Source organism: Mixophyes fleayi, chromosome 4 (genome assembly GCF_038048845.1).
Source record: "Mixophyes fleayi isolate aMixFle1 chromosome 4, aMixFle1.hap1, whole genome shotgun sequence".
NCBI classification, from domain to species: domain Eukaryota; kingdom Metazoa; phylum Chordata; class Amphibia; order Anura; family Limnodynastidae; genus Mixophyes; species Mixophyes fleayi.
In genome coordinates, this window is record NC_134405.1 from 117209076 (window position 1) to 117235197 (window position 26122).

Below are 26122 nucleotides of genomic sequence, written 5' to 3' on the forward strand. Positions count from 1 at the left end.
TGGAAGAAAGATACAACTTTGGTTATATACTCCAGATTCGTCCTCAAAATTACTTTATCTTCATACATATTCAGGAAGGGTTCTTCACACCATAACGCATATATGTCCCTTATTCGACGAGACGAAGTGATCGCCACCAGAAAGAGCACCTTCAGAGTCAGCCACATGAGAGATGTCTTGCAAGGGTTCCAAAGGATAAGCGGTTAAGGCGTCCAAGACAATATTAAGGTCCCAAGGGGCCAAGAATGGTTTCAGCCTTGGTTGTAACCTCTTCAGTGCCTGAAAAAACTGGAAGACGAGACCTTGAGATGATAGATTGATACCAGGAAGGATGCGAAGTGCAGATACTTGCACCTTTAACGTTGCGGGTGCTAGTCCTTTAACAAAACCATCTTTGAGAACACATCCGGCACACTGGCAGACATGGGATCCTTCGCAATGTCCCTTGCCCAACTAATTAATTTTTTCCAAATTCTGTAATAAATCAGAGGAATTCTTTTTCCTGGCCTGAATTATAACGTCTATTACTTCATCAGAGATACATTTGGATTTCAGCAATCGCCGATCACTCTCCACGCCATCAAACCAAGGGAGTCTGGATTTGGATGTAGAACTGAACCCTGATGTATGAGGTCCGGCCTCACCGGCATTGGCCATGGATGTTTCAGCAACATTATCTGTGCTACAGCGAACCAAGGGCGCCGCGGCCACGCCGGGAGGACTGCTATCACCTCCACCTTCTCTTTACTTATTTTTCAGAGTACCTGAGGGATGACTGGAAAGGGAGGAAACAAATACCCCAGCTTCAAGTTCCACTTCATTGACAGGGCATCTATCCCCAGGGCTCTGTTACGGGAGTAGAACAGGGGTACCTTGGCATTGCTTCTTGTGGCCATCCAAATCTGCATTGTTTACGTTGAAAAACTTCTTTGTGCAGCTCCCACTCACCTGGGTGGACTTGGTGTCTGCTTAAGTAGTCTGCCACTACGTTGTCTTTGCCTGCTACGTGAAGGGCTGAGAGATGTCAGGTTCGTATCTGCCCATTCCAATAATGTGGTTATTTCGGCCAACATTGCCCTGCTCTTGGTACCACCTTGCTTGTTTATGAAGGCTACCACAGTCCTGTTGTCTGAGAACACTCGTAGATGCTTGGTTCGTAGATAGGGCTGGAAGTACTGAATCGCACGCCAGACCGCTCTCATCTCCTAAGATGTTTCCCAGAAGAAATCTCTCTTCGTCTCGCAAAGTGCCCTGCGTGACCATAGCTTGCATGCTAGCACCCCAGCCTATCGAACTGGCGTCTGTGGTAAGGACACACCAGTCTGGTTCCGAGAGAGTCGCCCGTGACCTTGCCATGCGTGCGGGCGCCCTGACGCGAGCGCTACTTCCAAGTGTGCGCACCCGCCGGCAGTCCTGCTAAACTCAAGAGGCAGACTTGTCTCAGCACTTGCCCTGCTGGTACTATCATCCCAACATTTTGCTCAGAGGTAAGCCCTCTCGAATAAAATAAAAAATAAAACAAACACTAACTACACTACCTGTCCTACACACTGCTGATATAGGAAGAAAAGGAGCTACCTTTTATAGGGGCCAGGTGGGACAAAATTTTTCCTGTCTACACTAGTTGATTAGGGATTAACCCACTGTGTGGGCTGCCATTGAGTAGGGAAAGGAAAACAATATTACTAGCCAGTGATGCATTAACATGCTTCAGTTTTATGATCAAGCTGTACCGATCGATAAGAGTACATGTTAGAATACAATTCTATCAGAGTTCCAATCACGGTTCTAAAACATTAGACAAGAAAAAGGGAATGTATCACGCACAAAATGTTCAGTTATATGTCACGCACACACATTTCTGCTGATGCTTGAACGAAACAAGTGTACCCCTATCTCTAAACTCTGTTCTCTACATCCCCCCCCACTTCACTTTTCAAACACAATGACAAATCTGTAAAAGGCTAATCTACAGTCATGGCCAAACATTGAAAATGATATTTTTCACAAAGTCTGCTGCCTCTGTTTTTATGATGGCAATTTGCATATACTGCAGAACGTCATGAAGAATGATTAGATGAATTGCAATTCATTTCAAAGTCCCTCTTTGCCATGACAACAAACTTTATCCCAAAAACATTTCCACTGCCCTGCCACAAAAGGACCAGCTGACATCAGGTCAGTGATTCTCTCTTGTTAACACAGGTGAGAGTGTTGACGAGGACAAGGCTGGAGAAATCTCTGTCATGCTGATTGAGTTAGAACAGCAGACTGGAAGTTTTAAAAGGAGGATGGTACTTGAAATCATTGTTCTTCCTCTGTTAACCATGGTTACTTGCAAGGAACACGGGCAGTCATCATTGCTTTGTACATAAAGGGCTTCACAGGCAAGGATATTGCTGCTAGTAAGATTGCACCTAAATCAACCATTTATCAGATCATCAAGAACTTCAAGGAGAGACGTTTAATAGTTGGGAAGAAGGTATCCAGGGGCCCAAGAACGTCCAGCGAGCACCAGGACGGTCTCCTAAAGTGGATTTAACTGTAGGATCGGGGCACCAGCAGTGCAGAGCTTGCTCAGGAATGGTAGCGGGTAGGTGTGAGTGCATCTGCATGCAGAGTGAGGCGAAGACTTTGAGAATGGCCTGGTGTCAAGAAGGCCAACAAAGCATCCACTTCTCTCCAGGAAAACATCAGGGACAGACTGATATGCTGCAAAAGGTACAGGGATTCGACTGCTGAGGACTGAGGTAAAGTCATTTTCCAAGATGAATCCCCTTTCAGATTGTTTGGGGCATCTGGAAAAATGCTTGTCCGGAGAAGGAAAGGTGAGCGATACCATCAGCCCTGTGTCAAACCAACAGTAAAGCATCCCAAGACCATTCACGGGTGGGGGTTGCTTCTCAACCAAGGGAGTGCACTCACAATTTTGAATAAGAACATAGCCATGAATAAAGAATGGTACTAAAACATCCTCCAAGAGCAACTTCTCCCAACCATCCAAGAACAGTTTGGGGATGAACAATGCCTTTTCCAGCATGATGGAGCACCTTGCCATAAGGCAAAAGTGATAACCAAGTGGCTCGGGCATCAAAACATCAACATCTTGGGTCCATGGTCAAGATACTTCCCCGAACCTTAATCCCATTGAGAACTTGTGGTCAATCCTCAAGAGGAGGGTGGACAATAAAAACACTGAAGCAGCAAACTTTTTGAAAACCAATACTTGTGTCATTCTGAAAACTTTTGGCCATGACTGTACACAGCCACATTGAAGAATAACCTTTCCAATATAGGTATAAACATTATACAGACATGAATGCCTAGACAAGGAGAAGCACAAATGTGAAAAAGCTTAATTCAGTGAAATTTCTTAACAGCCCACATCTGCTTATTATTCGTAATTAAGTCATCACCACATCATGTGTTTTTTAATCTAAATTATCCTAGCCTTTTCAAATTAATATACAACACAAAGCAGAATGTATAAACATACACGGTAGCATTGGTTTGATCTACTCATTTGTGTAGATCATGTAATGTGTATGAAAGTTAAGACAAATTGGCCCATCTAGCCACTAATGCATGGGCACTTATGATCGAATTTTCGTTTCCCCCAACATCTCCATATTCACAACGCCTACTTTTGCACCTTATTCTAACCCATGGTGTACTACAAGGTTTTCCATCGATTCCCATTATCTGCTCTCCTCTAAATTGCACATATTAAAAACCAAGAGACTTCCTTTGTCAACTCTGCATCATTTTGTCTAGCTCTTGTCAATAGACAAGCTCATAAAATTTTCTTCTAAAGGGAAGAAATTAACTTATTTTAAAGTCTGGTCTAACTGTACAGCTTCCCGATCCGAATGGAATCAGTGGTATTTATTTGAAATGTTTATACACTGGACGGTTATGTCATGGTTGTCTGGGTGTGTATCAGGAATAGACTAAATTAACTGTTTTTATATGCAACCAATTAGAAATGGCACGATCATGATTTAGGACTTCTAACCTCTACAAACCAATTAGCATTTAGAGCCAAGGTTGCCTTCTACAGATTAGATATATCTGTATTTAACCTTCAATTAAGGTAGGTTTATTAAATAGGTTTTCCAGTGTGCCTTGTATATAGAGTTTTACCTTAGCAGAATCTTCCTCCATAGAAGCTTCACATCCAGACTCATCAGCATCCTGCTTTCTACCTGAAATCATATTACAACACAAAATTAGATTAAAAAGAAATTACACAAGTAAGCTCATAGCAGTAAAAAGGCGTTTCAAGAGGTACTTTAAATCCATCTCTCCCACATGTCAGCTATGACCGATAATATAGTGTATTCATGATATCTGGCATGTCCGTTGGCACAAACGCACTTTAACATGTGATACAATGGTGTATAGGTGTAGGAGACACACTCCCCACACATTATTCCAAACTAAACAAACCAGAAGGATTTAATTCAATAACCTTGTGTGATAGGAAGGGCGACGGTGTAAGATGGTAGAGTATTACTCCCCTATTTTTGTAATATAGTATAACTGAACAAATGAAGTTACCAGTTTTAATGTTAACAAAAACAAATAATGTGATAGTTTTCTTATTGGCTACAGACCTTTGCTCTTCAGTTTCTTTGAAGGTGTATCACTACTAGCAGTTATTTCAAAATTATCAGGATCGCCCCCTTCTTCTTCAATTGCCTGTAAAGAAAAAAAAATGTATAAGTAAACATGAAGCACCTAGCAATTTTTTTTGCAGAAGAGTAATGCAACAAAGTTAATCCAATGAAATTTGCTGGTAATTGTTCGATTTAAAATACATTTAATTTAGTATAAAACAAAGAATTGGTATATCTGCGCTGACAAAATAGGAGCAGCTCTCTATTAACCAGCACACAATCTACAACAATGTGCTCTAAATGATCTGTATAAACTAATGTGGAAATAGAGCTGGCACTTCCCACTATACAGTATAAATAAACTGAAAGATGATCACAAACAAATCAGTCTCAATAATATGACACTTCAAATAGTTCAAACTTGTTTTGCTAACACAAAGGATCCAGGATTTCAATAAGGCCAAAGTTCATATAAAATTCTGACGATCTCCGCCAAAGATGTGTGTACATGAAAATAAACAAAATCATATCATAGCGTAACATGTAGGAATGGTTTCAATAGTCTCAAATAGCCCAATTATTCTGATATGTTTAACTGTACAGTAACACCACCACGTGATGGGGTTCCACCCCCTTCTGGGTTTAAACTTACGAGATGTGAATCTCAAAACAGTGTAATTCAGAAATATTGCGTGGTCAACCTCACAACTGTTTAAATAGATTCCTTCATGTAATCCCTTTGTGACATATACCCAAAAGGAAAATATTGCCAATAGTGCATTATCTTTAAAAACTTATTGCACAAAACACACGTATGTAAATGCAGAAGAATCGAAGACAAAAAAAACTTGAGCTGCCAAAAGTAAGGAAAAAAACTTCACTAATAAGGTTGGACTCTTACCCCATTTCAGATGGATATGAGCATGTAGATAAAAATTTCTCCCGCACAATCGGGTGACTGGCTCGTTTTATCCACAGACTTCAAGGAATTGGAGTGAGTCCAAGCTGTTCGGTGTGTGCTTCTTTCTTGGTGCCTGCCCCTTCTCGACACGTTTCAATTAAAGCAATCTTTATCAAGGCATCCTTGATAATCTAATTCTTTTATCAAGGATGCCACTATGAATGCCTTTTAACTATTAGACCATTTAGTATGTTTAAATATTTTAAATCAAATCCAGATATGAGCTACTATAGTTATATTAAACCAGTGTTGTGCAACATAAATTAGGAGTTTAATTATGACAAAAAAAACACAGCTATGAAGATAGAAATATATAGATTTGCAGATCCAAAGACATTAGTCATTTAACATGTCCGAATAGCGAAAGTAAATAGTGTGTGTTGGCAGCTTAACAGTCACATTTTTTAAATTGCATAAAGTTACTACATGCTACAAAACGGGTATCAGGATGAATAGGAGCACACCATACAAATGAGCGACGCCAGCTTATATGCGTAGTGAAGGAACCATGTATACTCAAATGTAGAATTAGTGTATTGGGCCGATGCAGGAGATTTAATATTTGAAAACCTGAGTGAAACCCCAAATCTGTTCGCGTGCAGAAATAAAAGTATTTTTCTTTAGATGAATGCAATCCCCGGCGGGCTCACATACATGAAGCAACGTCGGCGTTATTAGTGTGAAGAGACCACGATAGCACAGGGATACACTAACAGTCTCCGCTGGACCAGAGAACACAAGCGCGCTCCGGGCACTCATCTGGCAGGAGGCAGAGCGCGAGCCGGAGGCCATTGGGCGCTAACTAGGCCTCCCCACCAGCCAGCCGCAAGAAGCTCCTCCCCGAGATCTACCTGCGTGAGCCGGGACACCAGTACATTCTTCACCCCGGTGAAGTCCAGGTTCCTCCGCTTCAGCTGAGTCTTGAGATCGCTGACGCGCAGCTCGGACACTTTCTTATTCTCGGTCGGGCTGCTGGATGAAGCCATTTTAGTCGCCTCGATCCGGGCACTGAAATGTCGCCGCGTCACGTGACAGGAGCTCTCGCGCTGCAATCCCCGGATGTCCAGGTCACGTGCTCTCACACACTCCTCCCCGCTTATTATTTACTACCTTACATAACACTGTATTCATTTCACGCCATAGGTCATTAGGGCCGTTATTTAACATACAGTCAGCTTTGTTCTAGTAAAAGTTTGACAAATAAATATTACAGACTATGACTGATTAGTGCACATGTTAGAAAATTACGTATTATAAGTCTTGTGTTATACAACGCCAACATAATATGCAGCACTTCACAGGGAATACAAAACACAGTAGTGGGCAGGTGATGGTCCTTGTGATGAGTAGACATAAAACCAATATAGGCGGATTAACCCCATTTACAGTTCTTCCATTAAACTTCCTTACATCTAGAATAAGCTATTTCTTCCACATTAGCTCAAATTATTAGCAGCCTTCTCTCATATATTCAGTGTTTTGTATGACACAAAAAAAAAAAAAAGAAGATTTACTTTATTGGTGAATGTACAAATTATACAACTTTGAATCAGGAGTCATTGTGTGGTCTGGAACATCAGAAGAAATTGTTTTCAGTGTCAGCAAATATTCCTTTGCATCACTGGAAAAGAAAACTTTTTAGATGCCTATATACGATCATTTCTAGTAAATGCATAAAGGGTGTAGTGTCTCCTACACTGTTTTTGGAGGTGTAAATAATTTTCTGTTACATATTACACCATACATTTTTTTGTTTTCTAGGTCATACAATTCAAAAACACTGAAGGTATAAAAGACTAGGAATAAAACTAAGAATCTGAATGAAGGTGGAAACAAGAACTTATTCCAAATCAAACCTACAGAACTTTTCATCTTTGCATATTTTCATGGGGTTTATTCACCTATATTGGGTACTTTGAGGCATAAAGAAATATTCAAAATCATCACTGGCTCTCTATTGCGTTTTGTATAATAAAATAAAAATGATAATGTTAATATTCACATCTATATCCAAAACAATTTCCTATTTAAAAAGTATTCTAAATCTTCTGGGGGCTCACAGACCAAAGGGTGACATGACAGCGTGTCCAAGGATGGACTTTAGAGGAGTTCAAATCCAACCAACAAAATCCACAAGACCCGAGTCATAAACTCAGGGTTTTAACTTTCCTATGTCTGTCTGTGGGTTACTCCACCACTACCTTGCAGCTCCAGGTCATTCCATGCTCACAATCTGTTCTCATGACATTGTGGCAATGAAAAACTTCTATAAATATGCTATCACCTATCAGAGCTAAATGTACCATGTATAAAGACATGAAAATTGCATTAAGAACATGATTTTGAAGGACTTACAAAAACATTCATAACGTTTTTGGTTCCAGTTATAGCATTTATTCCTGTGCATGTACTTGTGCATAAAGTACAATGTAAAAACGGAATGTGAAATCCAAATAGCGCTTCACTTTTAACAGCCGCCCGCTGGAATTCAAAGGGAATATACACAACTTCCCAACAATTCATAGACAAATTACAATAATATGAAGACCTACAGGCGCTTATAAATATTCTTTCTAAATAAATAATAAAGATAATACTTAAATTTGGTTATGACCACCCTCCGATTCTTATTTCTCACAAGTATTCACGTGATCATGGAACAGAGAGAAAAAGGACAATATAGTGTGATACAGTCCAATTAATATATATAACAAAAAATAAAAAATAAATAAATGGTTCAATAGACACAGAAGATCTTCTCTTATATGTAGACACCCCCTATGGTGGGGTACTCACAAGAGTCAGATGAAATATGGGCTCATCAAAAAATAACTTGTCTTTTCATATAGTCTCCATCCATGGGATATTTCCATTGACACGAATTTTAGATGTTTCACCAGCATAAAAAAGGAAATAAAATATCTCTAGTGTGATATTGCTTGGATAAAAATTTATTCATATAATCACAGCGATATATAGTATAAAAACAAAGTATATCTACTCATACCAGATAGATGAAATATTCAGGCAGTTGGTAAAGGTTCCACAAAGTTTCCAAACTGGTTCCCATGCAGAGTACACCAAAACATAAACATCCATTCAGTGTAAGAGATATTAAAATCAGCAATAAACAAGCTCCAACATGTTTTGACCCGAACTGGTCTTTTTCAAGGTGCATAGTTAACTGATCTTTCCTATAGGCTATTTATATTCAAACCCTCCAATAAGGGCATTCTTTCAATTAGGTTGGTGAAACATCATAATTTCCATATATCAGCAATTCCAAATCCAGTTACTAATATCACATAAAAGCAATAGATGAATATAATTATTCTTACTTTCCCTTTCATTAAGAAAAAAAAAAAAAACTTTTCTAACTATAACAGTGCAATGTCACTTCCGGTTTTTGGACATAGTGACATCATATCCGGTTTAGCGATATTCTAAAAAATACAAATATGGTACACAGAAAATCCTTGCAATTAGATTTTCTAAGTGAGAGATGCATACAAATACCAACCACACATGAGAGTAAAACGAAAAAGAATGCCCTTATTGCCCTTATGCTGGTGAAACATCTAAAATTCGTGTCAATGGAAATATCCCATGGATGGAGACTATATGAAAAGAAAAGACAAGTTATCTTTTGATGAGCCCATATTTCATCTGACTCTTGTGAGTACCCCACCATAGGGGGTGTCTACATATAAGAGAAGATCTTCTGTGTCTATTGAACCATTTATTTATTTTTTATTTTTTGTTATATATATATATATATATATATATATATTAATTGGACTGTATCACACTATATTGTCCTTTTTCTCTCTGTTCCATGATCACATGAATACGTGTGAGAAATAAGAAATCGGAGGGTGGTCATCACCAAATTTAAGTATTATCTTTATTATTTATTTAGAAAGAATATTTATAAGCGCCTGTAGGTCTTCATATTATTGTAATTTGTCTATTACTTGTGCATAAAGTCTGACAGTAAAAACAATAAGACCATAGTTTAACCAGCAAAAAGATGCAAATAATGGGAATGCAATCCAAAATAAATGCACAACAAGGTAGCCTTACACTTTTCTACCAGAAAGCAAACAAAAACTAGTTTAAATCCTGTTATTCATAATATAAAAGCACATGTCAGATGCAAACATTGGATGTTGGTCAGAATTCTACTTAAATTTGTACAAACACTAATTTTACAGTTAAAGATTTGAGTGAAATTTCTAAGGTGTTACTCCAAGAATTGCCTCAAGACAGGCAATACATCCCACAGAAGGCTTAGAGCCCACAAATTATGCTTTAAAAACACCATGCCTGACAACTGAAATAAAATCACACCCACCTAGATGATAAAAATAGGACCTGCAAATTTGTACCAATTTGGCTACATTCTGCTGGAGAAGTAAACGTATTAAAAGTGGTTTCAAAAGTAGGGCTGCGTAACAAAATCTCAGGAGTCAGGTGATCAAGGCGCCAACATTTTATATTCTTTTATTACTGGCACACAACTTTTGGGATTCATTTTTATTGATACCAATGAACACAGCTTTTCTTGCAATTAAAAAGATTCCAGATATTAAATATATCATTTCTTTAGAGGGAATAATGAGAATTCTTACATTATCCCCTCAGAAGAAACTATATTCCGTAATGAAACGCGTCAGTGGCTACATGGCTGATAGGATCTTACCCTGCCAGTGTCTCTGGATTTGCACTCGCTGTACACCATTGAGGATTGCTAGCTGCGGTTTATTACCTATTGCATGAATTGTGCCACTAGATAGAGAGTCTTTGGGACCAATATAAATATTCCACAGTACGGATCTGCTTGTTTAATTGCTAGCTTGATGGGAGAGGGGACTGGTTTTATTACTGAATCTTCAGAAGTAGTGTGACACTCTACTGCCAGCCAGTCATGGGAGTGTGATCTCTATTAACGCCAGATTCTATTGACAGTCATATCCTCACCGTCACTGGACTGCTGGATTGACAAGTGAAACAATCGAACCAGTGAAAGTTACTGGCGGGATTAACTGTCGGTACAGCAGCCTCTAGTCACGTCACTATCTTTGACCCAGAAACTCTCGAAGTCTGGATTGCTTATGGCATTAAAACTAACTCGGCAGGTACGAACAATTGCTATTACCTATAATCCACATTGCAATGCCTCAGCACAATCACTAATCTATGTAGATATTAGTATTGCGATTGGGTTTTAGGCAGTGTCCTATTGGGAGCAACTAAATCTGACCATATATCTTTTCACTATCAGTGCTACTTTTTGATTGAGATGGATTTTCCTCTTAGAAAATAATTTTGCTTCCCTATGACTTTTTTAGTTGCGTAAACCATACATGCATTGATTGGTTAACTAATGACTTGTGTAAATGTGCCTAGTTTCATTGTTTGACAGGGTAGTTTCTTATTTTTTTTCCCCCATACATCATTGTTTTTATTTTTATTGATTATATCCGTTTAGTTTTATTATTAAATTTGTATATTTTAAGCATTATCTGGTAAACCATGAAGTTTTTTTAAAGGTGTTTTGCACTGCAATTTTCAGTTATACAGTTGCATAAAGCTTGTTCTGGTATAGGATGTCAAGAATTGTTGGCAGGTTAGTCTGGGACTGGATTTGTGGGAGAAGGGTCATAACAGCTGGTACCCTAGCAGTAACAGGAAATGTTATATAGGTGATAAAGTACTCATTCCTTTAAGTTATAAGGCTACACACAGTAAGTCACAGAGGAGCTCCATAACAAGGAGCATAGGGTAGAGCAGTTGCATGCTACACCCCCCACCAACACACTATTGTAGCGGGTTGAGGGAGGGGGCTTGGCCAGCAAGTGGGGGCAAGTGATTAAAAAAAAAAAATTTTTTTAAAAGAAAGTGCAACCCTGGCACATTTGCTAAACTTCTGTCAGAGACCTTATAAAGTCACAAAGTTGTAAGCCAATTATTTAGGCCAAAGGATTTAATTACACTTAGTATCCCCTCTAATTTACAATAGATGATGCATTATTTAACACATTTTACTAATGAGCGAATTACAGAGTTAAGTTTCCACAGAAATATACTTAAATGTCATACATATAGCAGCATCACATGAGCATTACAAAACCATAAACTGTCACATATGCCCAGTTAAAAAAATATATATATCAAAGATTAGTAATGGAGTATAGTAACAAGGTGCAATTACTGTTTTGTTGAGAACATCCAACTAAAGGAAAATGGCAGTTACAGACACAAAGATAAACAGAAATTCAGTGTACAAATGGCAGGAGTCGTAACTATGTCCAATCGTGCAGACATGACAAACTGCACGTCTGGTAATGTGGTGCATGAGTGGGTGCATGCAGGTGGGACATCAGAGCACGCATGTGTACACCTAAGGGGTATACATGTAAAGCAGGCCCAGACAACCTGTAATTACCAGCCGCCATACAAGTACTACGGCTACTAGGCCACAGGACGACACAATTCCAGTAAGTCACACACAGGAGACCAACAGAGTCCAAGAGAAAATGGAGGTGTTCGGTCAGTTCCCTGCCCCCCACCAGGCCCAGCACTACTAACAAAGGCCTCCTCCTACCTGCTTCAGCCTGGCTATCAGCACGTTCTTCACCCCGGTCACATCCAGGTTCCTCTGCTTCAGCTCAGACTTGAGGTCGATAACGCGCATCTCGGACACTCTCCTTCCGTCAGGCGGGCTGCTGGATGATGAAGCCATGGCAGCCTGTAACGCCACAATCACGGAGTGATACAGAACCCGTCCCGCTGCACTCGCCGGATGAACAGGGACAAGCAGAGGCGAAGACGCCCTCTATGATCATGTGACGTCACACACACGCGAGAGCCGGGCTCTAACAAGGGGAAGGCCCTCCTAGTGTACATCGGGGAGGGGACCTCTACCTTTCACACTGCAGCAGTTTGTGGTATGAAAGTAAAATGTGTTGCAAAACATTGGTCTGCTCTTAGGGTATGTACTCACATATGTTTTCACCTGTAGAACAGGTGGCTTTATAACCTGATATTCTGATCAGCAGGACAACTGATGTGTATTAAAGGGTTAATTTATGACCAAATGCAAATGTTCATTTTCATTTCATATCGCAATGAAAATTAAGTAATGTGTCAGTTTATTAAAATTGTTGAGCTGGGACAGTGTCTCTGACCTCCTAGCGAATAGTCTATAGTAAAGTGATTCCAATTATTTTACTTACAGGTGTCTATGGTATGGCTGAATATGGTATAGGCCCTTTTGTGTTTTCCCCAACATAAATCCTCAGTTAAATGATAAATCCGCTAAATTCTGATTTATGATCATTACATATCTGCTGCTTTGCATGTGTCTTCGTTTTACCGAGCAGTCCTCATAAGTGTATGGCAACTGCTCAGTAACGCTATTTACCAATGTACAAAAAAATCATTTTTTTTCCCATGTTAATGTACACCAGCTGAAGCTGGCGTACATTTTTCTTAAGTGTAAAATTTCACTCTGAAGAGCTGTACAGCACATGTGTGGAGGAATCGTGATCACTTCCCGTCATATGATTCACGGTCACACTACAATGGCTCTCCATGTGCATTCCCAATACTTTCAGTCGGCGTATGCAAACTAGGATTTTCAGGAAGAGGTCATCAAGACAGTTCTTTTTATCAGCCTCTTCTCTTCGAAGAAAAAGTGATAAGCTTCTCATGGACAGCATTTTAATGTGACTGCAGTCCCCGTTGACGATTTTTTGATAAATATGATAGTTCAATCCTTATTAATGCGATGAGGATTGAAAACTATCTTTCATATTAAGCGGTGCATCTTAAATATGCCCCAAAGACTGCAGAGCAGGGATCCTAAGATCCCTTTACTGAGATGCTCTCCTAATAGGTTATTACAGCCAGGATCCAGCTGCAAAAATCAGAGCTTGATAAATAAGTTAAAGATACAGTCGCCGTAGACACGTAGAGGGACTGGATTTGCGATTGAAGAGGTTGGGAACATAGCTGCTATAGTCCTCCATTAATAAATAGCCTTGTTACCATTTATGTGTTAATCTCTCTCCCCCCCCCCCCCCCCAGAAAAAAATGCAGTTGTCAGGGGACTATAGGTTGATACATAGAACCCTAACAAATTTCCCTAAAGCTATATACTCGAGTATAAGCCGACCCGAATATAAGCCGAGGCCCACGGAAAACCATCGACTCGAGTAGAAGCCGAGGGGGGGCTTTTTCAGCGTAAAAAATATGCTAAAAACTTGGCTTATACACGAGTATATACGGTGTGTGTGTGTATACATACATACACATACATACACATACACACACATATACATATATACACACACACACACACACACACAGGCATCTAAAATGTGTTTAATACATGTTAGAGCGCAAATACAAAGGGAATATATTCTTGCATTTTAACATGCTTTTTAGAGATGAATAGTCATGTTCAGAGTTTACATGTTTCAGACAATCAAAAATCGAGTAAGTGGAGTTAAAAAAAAAAAAAAACCTCGATGCCCCCCGGCCTAGCCCGCCCCTGGGAACAGCTGATCTTTATTTGGATTTAATCATAAATCACTTTCACTGCTGGCAGGTGTATGCCAATTACCTTTGAACATAATTCTGAATGTGATTATCATCTTGTGGTTAAGTGTGAACACAGCTACAGCCCCTCTAGTGTGCACACTTGTGCAACCGGAGTATTGTAGGTTTTGTTTTTTCACTTTTTAATAGAGAAATTGTTTTTGTTTTCCAATTGAATTAAGTTGGTTGTAAGGTCACATTAAATGTGGAAAAAGGTCAGACATCATTTATCTTGATTTCTCACTTCCCATCACAAACACCTGCAATTTCAAGGGTATGCAGACATTTTATGCTCTGTACTACATAGCTATATTGCAATTAATTAATATCATTTTCACATGGTTCATCAATCCAGTTTTAAATGGCAGATCTGGCAACTATTTGCTTGGTAAATATCACATTTGTAGAACATACATAAGTATGTAAGAATTGTTTCCCTTTAGATAGGAAATGTGCTGTTCAGCATTGTGTATAGTCTGGTTGCTGTGCCAGATAATTTGCATAATCTGTTGTAATTTAGAATGGGCTTATTTATGGTGGTAATACAAACATGCATCTAAGGTCACAGTACATGAGTCACTAATACCACTTTCATACTGCCGCCCCGGCAATATCCCGGGTTTTTCAAGCCGGGTTTTTGCCGGGGCTCTGAGCGTCCCAGCTCAGAAACACCATTCATACTGCATCTCGGACCCAGGAATTTCCCGGGTTGACCCCATTCATACTGCACAAGTCTGTGCCCTGGCAATTTGTGGGAGTCATCACCAGAGCAGTTTTCATTGGCTGAAAAAAGGTGATGTCATTGAAAGGCGACTGGTTTGTTGACGCATAAAGATGATGCAAAAGTGGGTGGTGATTGTTTACCACATTACTTTTCATCATGGCCGACGACTCACTTTTGTGTAGCCCAGAGTTCATGTTTACTAGTGTGTTTTTGCTGTTTTATGCAGCAAATGAGAGTTTGCTGCAGCTGCTGACACTGTGCACTCTTGCACAGTCCCAGTTCAGGAGGAAGGAAGGCGAAGTTTATGGCACAACAGAAGAAAACTCAGTGTCTGTATATGCGCAGGAGGAGAGCTTTTCTCAGGGCCAGCATTGCCTCAATTTTGAGATTCAGTGCTGCCAGTAACCGAACCATGCGTGCCAGAAAGCGTAGCCACGGAGAAGCTTTCTGGTCTACTGTGGAAGCGTTTGAGGAACAGCAATGGATGCAACACTTCAGAATGTCACGTCGGACATTTAACTATGTGCTGGACCTTATTACCCCAGCACTTTCCAGGAAGGCCACTAACTTTGGGAAACCTATTCCACCATGTAGGCGCCTTTCTATTGTGTTGTGGTGGTATGCTACCCCTGGAGAATACCGGACAATCTCCTGCTTGTTTGGAGTGGGGATATCCACGGTGTGCACTCTAGTGCATGAAGTCACCACGGCATTGCTGGAAGCCCTGTATCATCGCTTCATCTCCTCCGCATCGCTCATCAATTTGTTCAGGACTTGTTCCTCTTTATGCCACGTTGTGTGAGTATTTTGGCGATGTTGTAGTACACTGTGGCATCCTTCACAGTCCCAGTCACTTGCCTTCTAATTTCTTCCTCCCCTCTGACATTCAGCAGCTCATGCACCTCTTCCTCCATCCAGTGTGTTATAATTGCTGTAAATAAACACTTTTTGTGAAATAATAAAAGCAATTTTCTCCCTAAAAAAACGTTTCTGCTTCAGCTTGATGTTGAGTACACCATCCACCATCTCTCCTAAAAAGCTTCTACAATCTCCCACGGGCTTCCACCGATGACATCATCCTCCAGAGACAGGCAGGCAGACAGCCAATCAGCATGTTTTCTGTGCAACCCGGGTTTTTAGACCCGGGATTTTGAACTTGTACCATTCATACTGCACCAAGACCCGGGTCGTTTGAGCTCGCCCCGGCAAAAACCCGGGATTTTGGTGCAGTATGAATGGGGTATTAACAGAGCAAAGTGGCCAGTAATAATAAATTAATGGGGCACATTCAGTTGTACAAAAAAAAAAAAAAATCATATCAAACACCAAGTAACAGGATATCATATATGCATGGGGCAAACACCAGCATAAATCTCATTGGTAGGTCCCCACATTGCCATTTTATAACTCAAGGAGTAACTTGCAACTGAATCCTAACACAAGACTATGTCAAACTGTAAAGTTTTTCACATCATAGCATTGCACACATTTATATTTTGCATCTTTTAGCTGTGTTGTCACATGAATCTTACATTTTTGGAATTTAAACTAAAGACAAGGTGAAAACTCTTCTATGACAAAGGACAGGTGTTTGGACTGGCTCAGCATTTAGGACTTTATCTTTGGCTATGTTTTAAGCTGGTTGGATAATTTTGTGGTTAGGTTACCTTAAGATTTTGGCTGATTAATTCTAGAAAATAGGTTAAATCAACAGTTTTCATTTCATTTTGAATTCCCCCAAAAAAGTTCCACCTTTTTGACAACAATTTTTTGTACATGTACAATACTACAGGTGCTAGTTATGCCCTGAAATCATATTTAACCACAAAACATACTTTTATATATATATAATTCAAAATATTGTACTCCATCATGGAAATATATACAGATGATTTTTTATTTAAACACTATTTCCATCTCTCTTTCTCCCACCAATGCACAGCACAGCTCCCTTTCCATGCACTAAGCTTTCCCATTTCTTAACCGATTCATTCACCTGCCTTAGTCTCTTCACCTGATATGAACATAACTGTTTTAGCAAGAGTGCTGCTCACTTCATAGGATTCAAGGAGACAGAGTGAGTCACTTTAAAAGCCTTAATTTATTTTATACACTGTCCCTCATTCCTGGACCAGAAGAAACTCGCATTTTGTGTATTGATTACGATCATCTGCCAGTATGCATAACTACAAGTGCATTTGGGAAAGACACCATACCCACTCGTAGTCCAGGTCTAGCCTTGGACTTGATTAGGTTAGTCTGGCTTTTTAATTTATATTGCCTTCAACACTCAATCTAGCTAATGCAAGAAGTTGGCTTTAGGAAAAAGTAGAGCTAGGAATAAAAATTTGAACCTCCTGTTCTGCTCAAGTAATACCCCAATCTTTCCAGTCATACCCAGTTTTTAATCTGCTTCTAGTTTTGAACATTTGTGAATCCACCTGAAAATGCTCAAGGTGGAAAGATTGAAACGTCGCTTAAAGATTCACTTTACAAAAACCCCTTTTATTCATTTTAAACTTTATCCATTTTTGTCCAAAACTACTGCTCAGTTTATAGTCTTGTATTAGTAATGAGAGTAAAGGGACAAATGTGTTACCTGTCACTTTGTGCTTTTCTAGATTTTTATTACACCAGTGGTTCCCAAACTTTTGCAGTTCGTGGCACCCTTAGAGTCTCCAAATTTTTTCAAGGCACCCCTCCAAAATAATTACTGAGCAGTCCTGTTTTAGAAGTAGTTGGGTCAAAAAATTGTAATAAGTATTTAGGTCACGACAGAAATACTTATTTAGTTGTATGCAAAAATGCCCCTCTGCATCCAGGCACACTGCCTCCTCTGCATCCAGGCACACTGCCTCCTCTGCATCCAGGCACACTGCCTCCTCTGCATCCAGGCACACTGCCTCCTCTGCATCCAGGCACACTGCCTCCTCTGCATCCAGGCACACTGCCTCCTCTGCATCCAGGCACACTGCCTCCTCTGCATCCAGGCACACTGCCTCCTCTGCATCCAGGCACACTGCCTCCTCTGCATCCAGGCACACTGCCTCCTCTGCATCCAGGCACACTGCCTCCTCTGCATCCAGGCACACTGCCTCCTCTGCATCCAGGCACACTGCCTCCTCTGCCCTCTGTCCCCTGTCCCCTTCCTCTGCCCTCCGCCAGCCATAGAAAAGAGAGAGAAAACGTAAACTTACCAATCCGCGCGGCGCCGGGACCCAGCAGCCTCCTCTCTCTCGCATCAGCTTGTCACCGACGTCATTCAGTGACAGCTGCAGGAGAGAGGAGGCTGCTGGGTCCCGGCGCCGCGCGGATTGGTAAGTTTACGTTTTCTCTCTCTTTTCTATGTCTGGTCCGCGGCACCCCAGTGACAGCGCCACGGCACCCCTGGGAGCTGCGGCGCACAGTTTGAGAACCGCCGTATTACACTGATCAAAGTAGACTTCGTAATTTATCCATGCAGACTTATCTCCTACATTTTCTACTCCTACCTGCCCCTATCTGGCCTTTTGCAATTCAATGCACAATGAGTGACCTAACAGTTGTCTGCAGAGCAAAATAATAAAAAAAGAAGGTCCAACAGAGGCAGCATGTTGAACTGTCGTACAGAGTACAGGGCTGCAGAACAGCAGTATCAGGAGGTATTCTTGTTGCTCTGGACATTGTTCATATGATCCCTGCAGGAGTGTGAGTGGAGAGGGAACTGGTGGTATTGAGGATGCTGCAACCTGATTTCCCACTGGGGGATTATAAAGTAGCATCTCCGGAGCCCAATTTGATAATGGCAGAAGGACTGTAAAGAATCATGACAGGGTTCCAGAGAGCAAACGCCACAGCTGAACTCAAAGCACTTTGGCTGTGGTATCTGCAGGACTGCAGCCCCAGGGTCTGGATGCCAGATACTGGAGCCAAATTCTGTTTAGGGGTGGCACTAGGCACTGAGGACAAAGTCCTGCAAGTTAGTTTAGGTGGGAGATTTAAAAATTAAGGGCCTAATACAGAGTTGATCACAAAATGGGAATAAAATTACTATTAAAAAGAAAAAAAAAACCAGCATGGAAATGAGCATATGTATGCCTATTTACAGAGCCAATCACATCTCGATATGCATCCGTATTAGTATCATATGCACCAGGTTTACAATAAGTCATCATCAGCAAGCATTTGCAAAAGATACACCTCCTATGCATGTTTCTGCTGGTCTGCATTTGCCTCCACAAATGCAGCTCATGCAGGCTTTTCTGTACTCAGCTGATGTTAGAATGCAGCTTCCCTCCCCCAGCCCAACTCTTCAGGTGTAGTTGGGGATAGGTGCCAGAATCGCACAAGTCTGCATAAGCACATATGCGTATACCCATTTTCTGGGTATGCAGAAATCAATTTTACACAAGATATGAACATGAGCCCACAAAATCTCCCAGCCCATACTTAATGGAGCAAAGGTGGAGAGACACAGTCCCTTGCCAGTGAGTGTAATGTAAAAGTAGATCATAAGCCCAACTGATACTTAGGGTAGATTGGGAGTGGTTAAAAGGACAAATGGCTTGATTACCCCCTGCAAGCATGTGTGCAAAACTGTATATAAAGGGGTGGGGGGGGGGGGGGGGGGGACAAAAAACTGTTGTGTAGCAACTATTTCTGAGCAAATAAATTCCACTACTACAAAATCTCCTGCTCTGTTCCTGGGTGTGGCCTGCAGTTACAAGCTACACTTTTATCCATCTGCCCACTACCCAGCAGTCCTGATCCAAAGTGAGCCATCAGAGGGCCACAATAACCAGCAAAGTGATGCTGCAGCAGTTACACACACCAAAGCTAACATTTCCAGGTGCCAGTGAAGGAGCATGGTGGCAGTAGCAAATGTTCTCCTGCAACTGAGGGCACCACAATGGTGCCCAGTTAACAGTCAGTGAGTGTCTGGTTTGGCCCAGCAGGACCACAAGGAGTGGTCATTAACAGCAAAGCCTCAATTTGTAAACCACCCATGGCAAAGAAAGGCCATCCCGTCACAACAGCATATTATTTATGTTCAATCTTACACATTACATAATGCACATGTGACTTGTTCGCGCATATTTGATCTACAGTCATGTCAAAAATATTGTTACACTTGAAGTTTTTATTCTACCAATTTCTTCCTGAAAATTGTTGAAACTAAAACATATTTTGTTGTCTACATTCATTTGGTACCTACATTCTTTTGCAGTGGAATAAAAGATTAAAAGCAGAAAAACGTACTAGGTCTTTGCTTATGCCACACAGAAATCCTTCATTAGGACGGACAAAATTGACACCTTTTACAAGTCTTAGATAGAACTAGATTTCAAGTAGATGATTCTACTTAACTATGAAACTGAATTTACCTGTGGTAAGCAGCAGGTGCTTGAAATATAAAAATTACTCCTTAAACAAGCTTGAATAGAGAAAATGCCTCATTCTTCTGTTTTGTGTCACTGTGTTTACTGCTACGAGCATGGAGAAAATAAAGCCAGATAATTTTCTGTGGCGTTCAGACAGAAGACTCTCCAGATACTTTGATGCTCCTGTTTACATAGTAATGTTATAAGGAAGTTTAAAGCCCATGGAACCGTAGCCAAACTCGCCTGGACTTTGCCGCAAGAGAAAATTTGATCAAGGATTGCAGAGCAGGATTGTTCGAATGGTGTAGAAAGCACCTCAATAAACTGTCAAACCGATTCAACTTGACCTTCAGGCACAAGGTATGACAGTTTCAACTCACACCATCAGTCACAAACTCAATGAAAGGGGGTGGGGGGGTATAAGGTAGGAGTCTAAAGGTGGGCCCCACTGTTGAGAGAGAGACACATTGGAAAGCCTGACTGCAGTTTGCCAAACACAAGTGAACAAGTCAGAAGAAAGTCCCGTGGATGGATGAGACCAAATTAGAGATTTTTGGTAAATCACATCATCCCTATCTTTACAGGAAGTAAAATGAAGCACTCCCTACAGTCAAACATGGAGGTTCACTCACCGATTGACTTTTAGGGGCATATTCAATTCCGATCCGATTCGCGGTAACACGCGTTACCGCGGAAAATGCGCATAACTGCCGGTAATACGGTATCGCAATAACGCGGATTTTCGTACGCAGCCCTACGGGCTGCGAACGAAAATCCACGTTATTGCGGTACCGCGGATTACGTTCGCGGCCGTTCCGGCGCGATCCCGCGAATCGGAATTGAATATGCCCCTTAGTGTTGCCGTGTCGCATCTGGTACTGGGTGCCTTGAAAGTGTGCTTGGCGTCATGAAAGTTTGTCAAAGACTATGGGTCTTTCAGCAGGACAATGACCCCAAGCCCACTTTAAAAAGCACCCATGAATTGTTCGTGACAAGACTCTGGAGTGTTCTGAAGTGGGCAGCAAGGAGTCCAAATCTAAATCCCATAGAAAATATGTGAAGAGATCTGAAAACAGTTGAGAGAAGGCACCCTTCAAATTTGTGAGAACTGGAGCAGTTTGCACAAGAAGAGTGGACCAGACTGCCAGTAGAGAGGTGCAGGAAGTGGTTGATTGCAGTATTTTGACCAAAGGCTGTGCTATCAAATATTAAGCATTGGGTCTCAATGCCATTTCTTTTCATCTTCTGTTTTTAAATGATATACAGTATTCAAATCAGAATAAAAAAATAAAAGGTTCCAATATTAACAGAGAATTGTGGGGACCAAATACTGTTAATTTCAACTTAGGTTTAGAGGAAATTGGGAGTTTAAAAAAAAAAAAAAAAAAAAAAAAAAGTGCATTGCAAGGGTGCCAATATTTTTGGCCACAACTGTAAATTAGATAAAAACAAATTAAAAAAAGTGTTGAAAAATGTAAAACACTATACAGTATGTACTAATGCACATCAGATACATGGTTAACTGAAGAGGAAGTTATGCATACATGAACAGGTTTTTAATAAGTGTAGACTATTTAGTTTACTGTATTGTAACTTACAAGCATTGTTTGAGTTTGTTTTTCAGTCACTTCACATCAACAAAATGTTGTTTTCTGACCTTTTCTGTTGTTTTAACATTTTGCTGCCATCTTTATCTGAGGAGGAAAATGAAAACAGATTTGTTACCGTAAGTAGGAAATTGAAATAGGTTTCCTTAAGCATTGTTTGATATGGAAAGTGGTGTTATAAAGCAGTTAAAAAAAAATATATATTTGTAATATCTAGTAGCGACATAGATTCGGGAAATTACATAAACTGATGAGAAATGCAATTATTTGTACATTAATAAAAATAAAAATGTCATAATCCTGCATAGGATCATGTATGTTCTGATTGTTAGTAAGCTGGTTTCTATTTTAGGGCTGTGAACATGTATTCTATTTATTTAGAACCCATACAATGGCTGCTAATTCATTCACTGAAGAGCAATAAAACTACCCAGTATGCTATATACAAAGGCAGGCACTATTTTCCCAGCATTAATAAAGGAAAAATCACATTTGCACCCCTTGCATCGCAATATGGTTTGTTCAGGTGCAAATTTGTACCCTTTAGTTAGATTTACAGCAAACTGATGTCAAGGGCTTCATTCAAACATATTGGCAAAAAAATATGTTAACTATTAACAGACAGGACTTTCACAGAATCTATCTTTCTAAGTTTCAGACCCATTTTAGGGCCAAATAAAAATGATTTAATTCCATTTGTTCATTTTAGGATTTATATAATATAATATATAATTTTATAAATTATAATGGATATATTTATTAACATGCATAAATATTTGAATCCAAGTCTCATCATAGAGTGAGGCCCATTAAGGTTTATGATATAGAATTAAATATACAAGAAAACAAAAAAACAACAAAAAAAAACCAACTTGCTTTTAAAGTAATGTCCAGCTTTGTGAGGAGAGAAGAAAGCATTGTAAACACTTTCCCGCCACATGATTAGCAGATCAGTACGAGACTCTTCCCTGGAATCATAATTTTATTTACTCCCCGAAGGTGAAGTCAGGTGACAAGTGCGGGCTAGGGTATGGTGACTCAACTGTGTTTCGTTGGCCCCACTCCTTGATGTGCAATGCCGTCATCCACAGGAGGTGGGGGGGCCATCATTAAGCCCCACCTCCACCCAGGGATCCTTGAGGATACCTATTCTTTCAGGAGGACTCTGAAATTTGAGAAATTCCTGGACATTCTAGGATAGTAGGTAAGTATTAGAGATGCTTACTGACCCCTGTGAAGTGGTTTTAGATCTGGATTAGCTTCGTGTTTTGGTTTTGGCAAAACCACCCTCGTGTGTTTTGTATTTTTTTAGAAAAATTGCTAAAAGCACATAATTTTGCTCTTTTTTGATCCTACATTATTATTAACCTCAATAACACCAATTTCAAGTCATTTGCAGTCAATTTTGACCACCTCACATTATTATTTTCATACACTTTTGGACAAATACTGCATTGACCTGGCTGGATGCTAAACGACAGAGCAATGACACAAACACACGGCAGTTCCTACCACATCTAGGACACATTGGCACACAGCAGTGGCAGAAAAGAAAAGTCAGAAGAAAAGCCTGCAAGGTCTAGTATTTGTATTTCAGCAATGACAATTAGCAATGGAGCTCTTCTCTTTGGGTGTATATAACACCATACACTTTTTTGTGCAAATTTCGAAGAAAAGCCTGCAAGGGCTAGTAGTTGTATTTCTGCAATGAGAATTACCAATTGAGCTCTCCTTTCTGTGTGTTACCTATATAACACTGTAGAATTGGACTGCATAATTAAATCAACCCTGTAAGCACTATTATTTGTATTTTTCTGCATTGAGATTTAACACCGAAGCTATGGAGCTCTCCTGAATGTCACCGATTACTTTGTTTAACACTGCTACCTCCCTCCTCTTTCAATTCTCTAACTTTGCCTGCCCAACTCTATGCTACCCCTTCTGTGTCCCTCTCTCAAATGGCGCTAGATCGCCGTGGATGTCGGTATTTATAGATTCCAAAACTTGCGAGATCCGACGACGTCACAATGACGTTTAGAGAGCCTGAGCATCTCTAGTAAATATTCCTTGAATCCTGTCATTCAAGAGATTCTCTTGTTTTGTTATTGACTGGCATGGGGGAGGGTCCTGACATAGGGGGGGGCTGGCATTGTGCTTCTTCATGGTGGTTGGCCTCTCCCCATGATCTAGCCACCCTCTCAAATGTCATGCTGTTTATAGCAGTTATCAGCCTCCTTCCCAGACTGGCTCAACTAACAGGCAGGATCCACAGTAAGGCAGGGCAAAGGGCTGATGCATTCGTCCTATCAAAATTGACCTTAGTCTCTCTCTCTCTGTCTTTGTGTGTATTTATGTTAGAAAATTTAGACTGTAAGCTCCAATGGGACAGGGACTGATGTGAATGAGTTCTCTGTACAGCGCTGCGGCATTAGTGGCGCTATATAAATAACTGATGATGATATTAGTAGAAGTTTATTAGTATAATCTAAGCACAGGGTGGAGGAAACCAAAATACTGGAGGCAGGAACCAGAGAAAGGTCAAAGGTCATGGGTCAATAGGGAGCAGAAAAGTAAAGGAACAGGCCAAATGTTTGGGCAGGTTGCAGACACTTAAATTCGTAGCACAGGCATTTGTACAGGGTCCAAAAAACAAGCCAAAAGGTCACAACAGGTCAAGGACAGTAGGGTATTCACAGGACAGAGCAGGTCAACAGTTGGTGCAGCACAATAACACTATTACCGGCAGAGAGGCTAAGCCCTTCCTGCCTTAAATACATGAATTGGCAGAGTGGTTACACGGGGGAGAGAACAATCAGCCCCCTAGGGCTGTAATTAATTCATTGACAGGAGCGCACATGTGACGCTGATGGAGAAAGTCAGCAGGGACTAGAACCCACAATTGATGTACCGGCTGTCAGGGCAATAGCAGGAACGCAGCCCCTATGAGCAGCAGTCGAGTCGCCGCAGTGGCGACTGGACTGGACAGCAAGGTCTGAATGGCAGGCTAGAAACAATAAAGGTCAAAACTAAGCTGTGTCAATACACAGGTAACAGGCGTTACGGCTTGCAGTTACTGATATAAGCTTGCAGAACAGATGATGGAGGTCTTCACCTTTAGCAGCCGCCTTTCCCATAGAACAAGATATGTTTGCAGGAACTTGAATGGCCTCAGGACTAGAGCTTAAGATAGTAGGGACTTATCTGAGTGCCAACTTAGCAAAGGAATATGGAGACTACAATAATGCACTAGACATACTGCAAGCTAAGCAATGCACCAAAATCAATTGACAATGTACAAGAGAATAACCAATCAGGGACAAAGCAAACAGTATCTGGTAGGCAAGCCAAAGGTCAAGACAAGAAAGGGGAATTCAATAACTTAGCCAAAGGTCAAGACAGGCAGCACACAGAAAAACCATCGGGAACAAAGATGAGCTCAGAAGCCAGGAGAACATCAAAAATGAGCAGCATGCTTAACAGAGACAATTCTGTGGCATGGATGCCTACCTTTTAAATGCCCAGGAATCAATCAGAAAACTCCTATGGAGCGAGCCCCACACCACCACACACCCAGAAGTCATTTGGAGCCATGAGGGCTCTTAACATGAGCAAAATTTAATGCAAGTGGAACATGCTGTGTCGCAAAGGTGCGAAGTTCCAGCGATACAATCTTTTGTTTTACCATTATGCTCTGTATTTGTAAATTGGCGAAAGGAATTTATATATAAATTGACATGGGACAACAATTATTACCTTTTTCTGGTGTGTGTTATGGTTGGAGTAGCACTGGGGTCACCTAAGGCCAAATTGTGCCAACGAAACATGCCATATTAAATGGGCAAAATTATTTTATTTTCATACATTTCACTCATCTCTAGTAGAGATTACTGGAGTCTCTGATGACTCTTCAAGGACTCCCCTTGATAAGAAAAAAATTAATAAAACTATAGAAAAACCAAAAAACCACCACATTGAAAACAAAACAACAAATCACCTATCTGTACCCAAATTTCTGGTTCTATATCTGCCTCGCACATGGAGCAGGATTACCAGGTGAGTGTACAGCAGCTTAGTTTAGTGTGCAGGAGATTTCCAATCCCCGACATGGCAGCACAAACAGTAAACTACAAAGCAGATTTGTCCACATAATGCAAATTATAAACATTATATACATTTGGCTGGGGATTTGGGTAATAGAATGTACCTGGCAAAAGAGGCCATCCCAGAATTGCAGGGTTGGATGTGAA

At 40.5% G+C, this 26122-nt stretch overlaps 1 protein-coding gene across 5 annotated transcripts in view; it reads right to left on the reverse strand.

The window, feature by feature from the left end:
* SLTM (SAFB like transcription modulator) overlaps positions 1-21956 on the reverse strand; it is a 56165-nt gene extending 34209 nt beyond the window's left edge. Inside the window, exons 1-3 of one of the 5 annotated variants that reach the window (XM_075208071.1) lie at positions 21867-21956; positions 4617-4701; positions 4144-4205 (exon numbers count right to left, since the gene is read on the reverse strand). In XM_075208071.1, the coding sequence (XP_075064172.1) occupies positions 4144-4205; positions 4617-4701; positions 21867-21872 (153 nt within the window). In that variant the 5' untranslated portion in view covers positions 21873-21956. Of the gene's footprint in view, positions 1-4143; positions 4206-4616; positions 4702-6431; positions 6595-12187; positions 12420-21866 lie in introns of those variants that run through there. The other 4 variants (XM_075208069.1, XM_075208072.1, XM_075208070.1 and 1 more) reach the window with 4 other exon arrangements.
* Positions 21957-26122: the final 4166 nt, after the last annotated feature.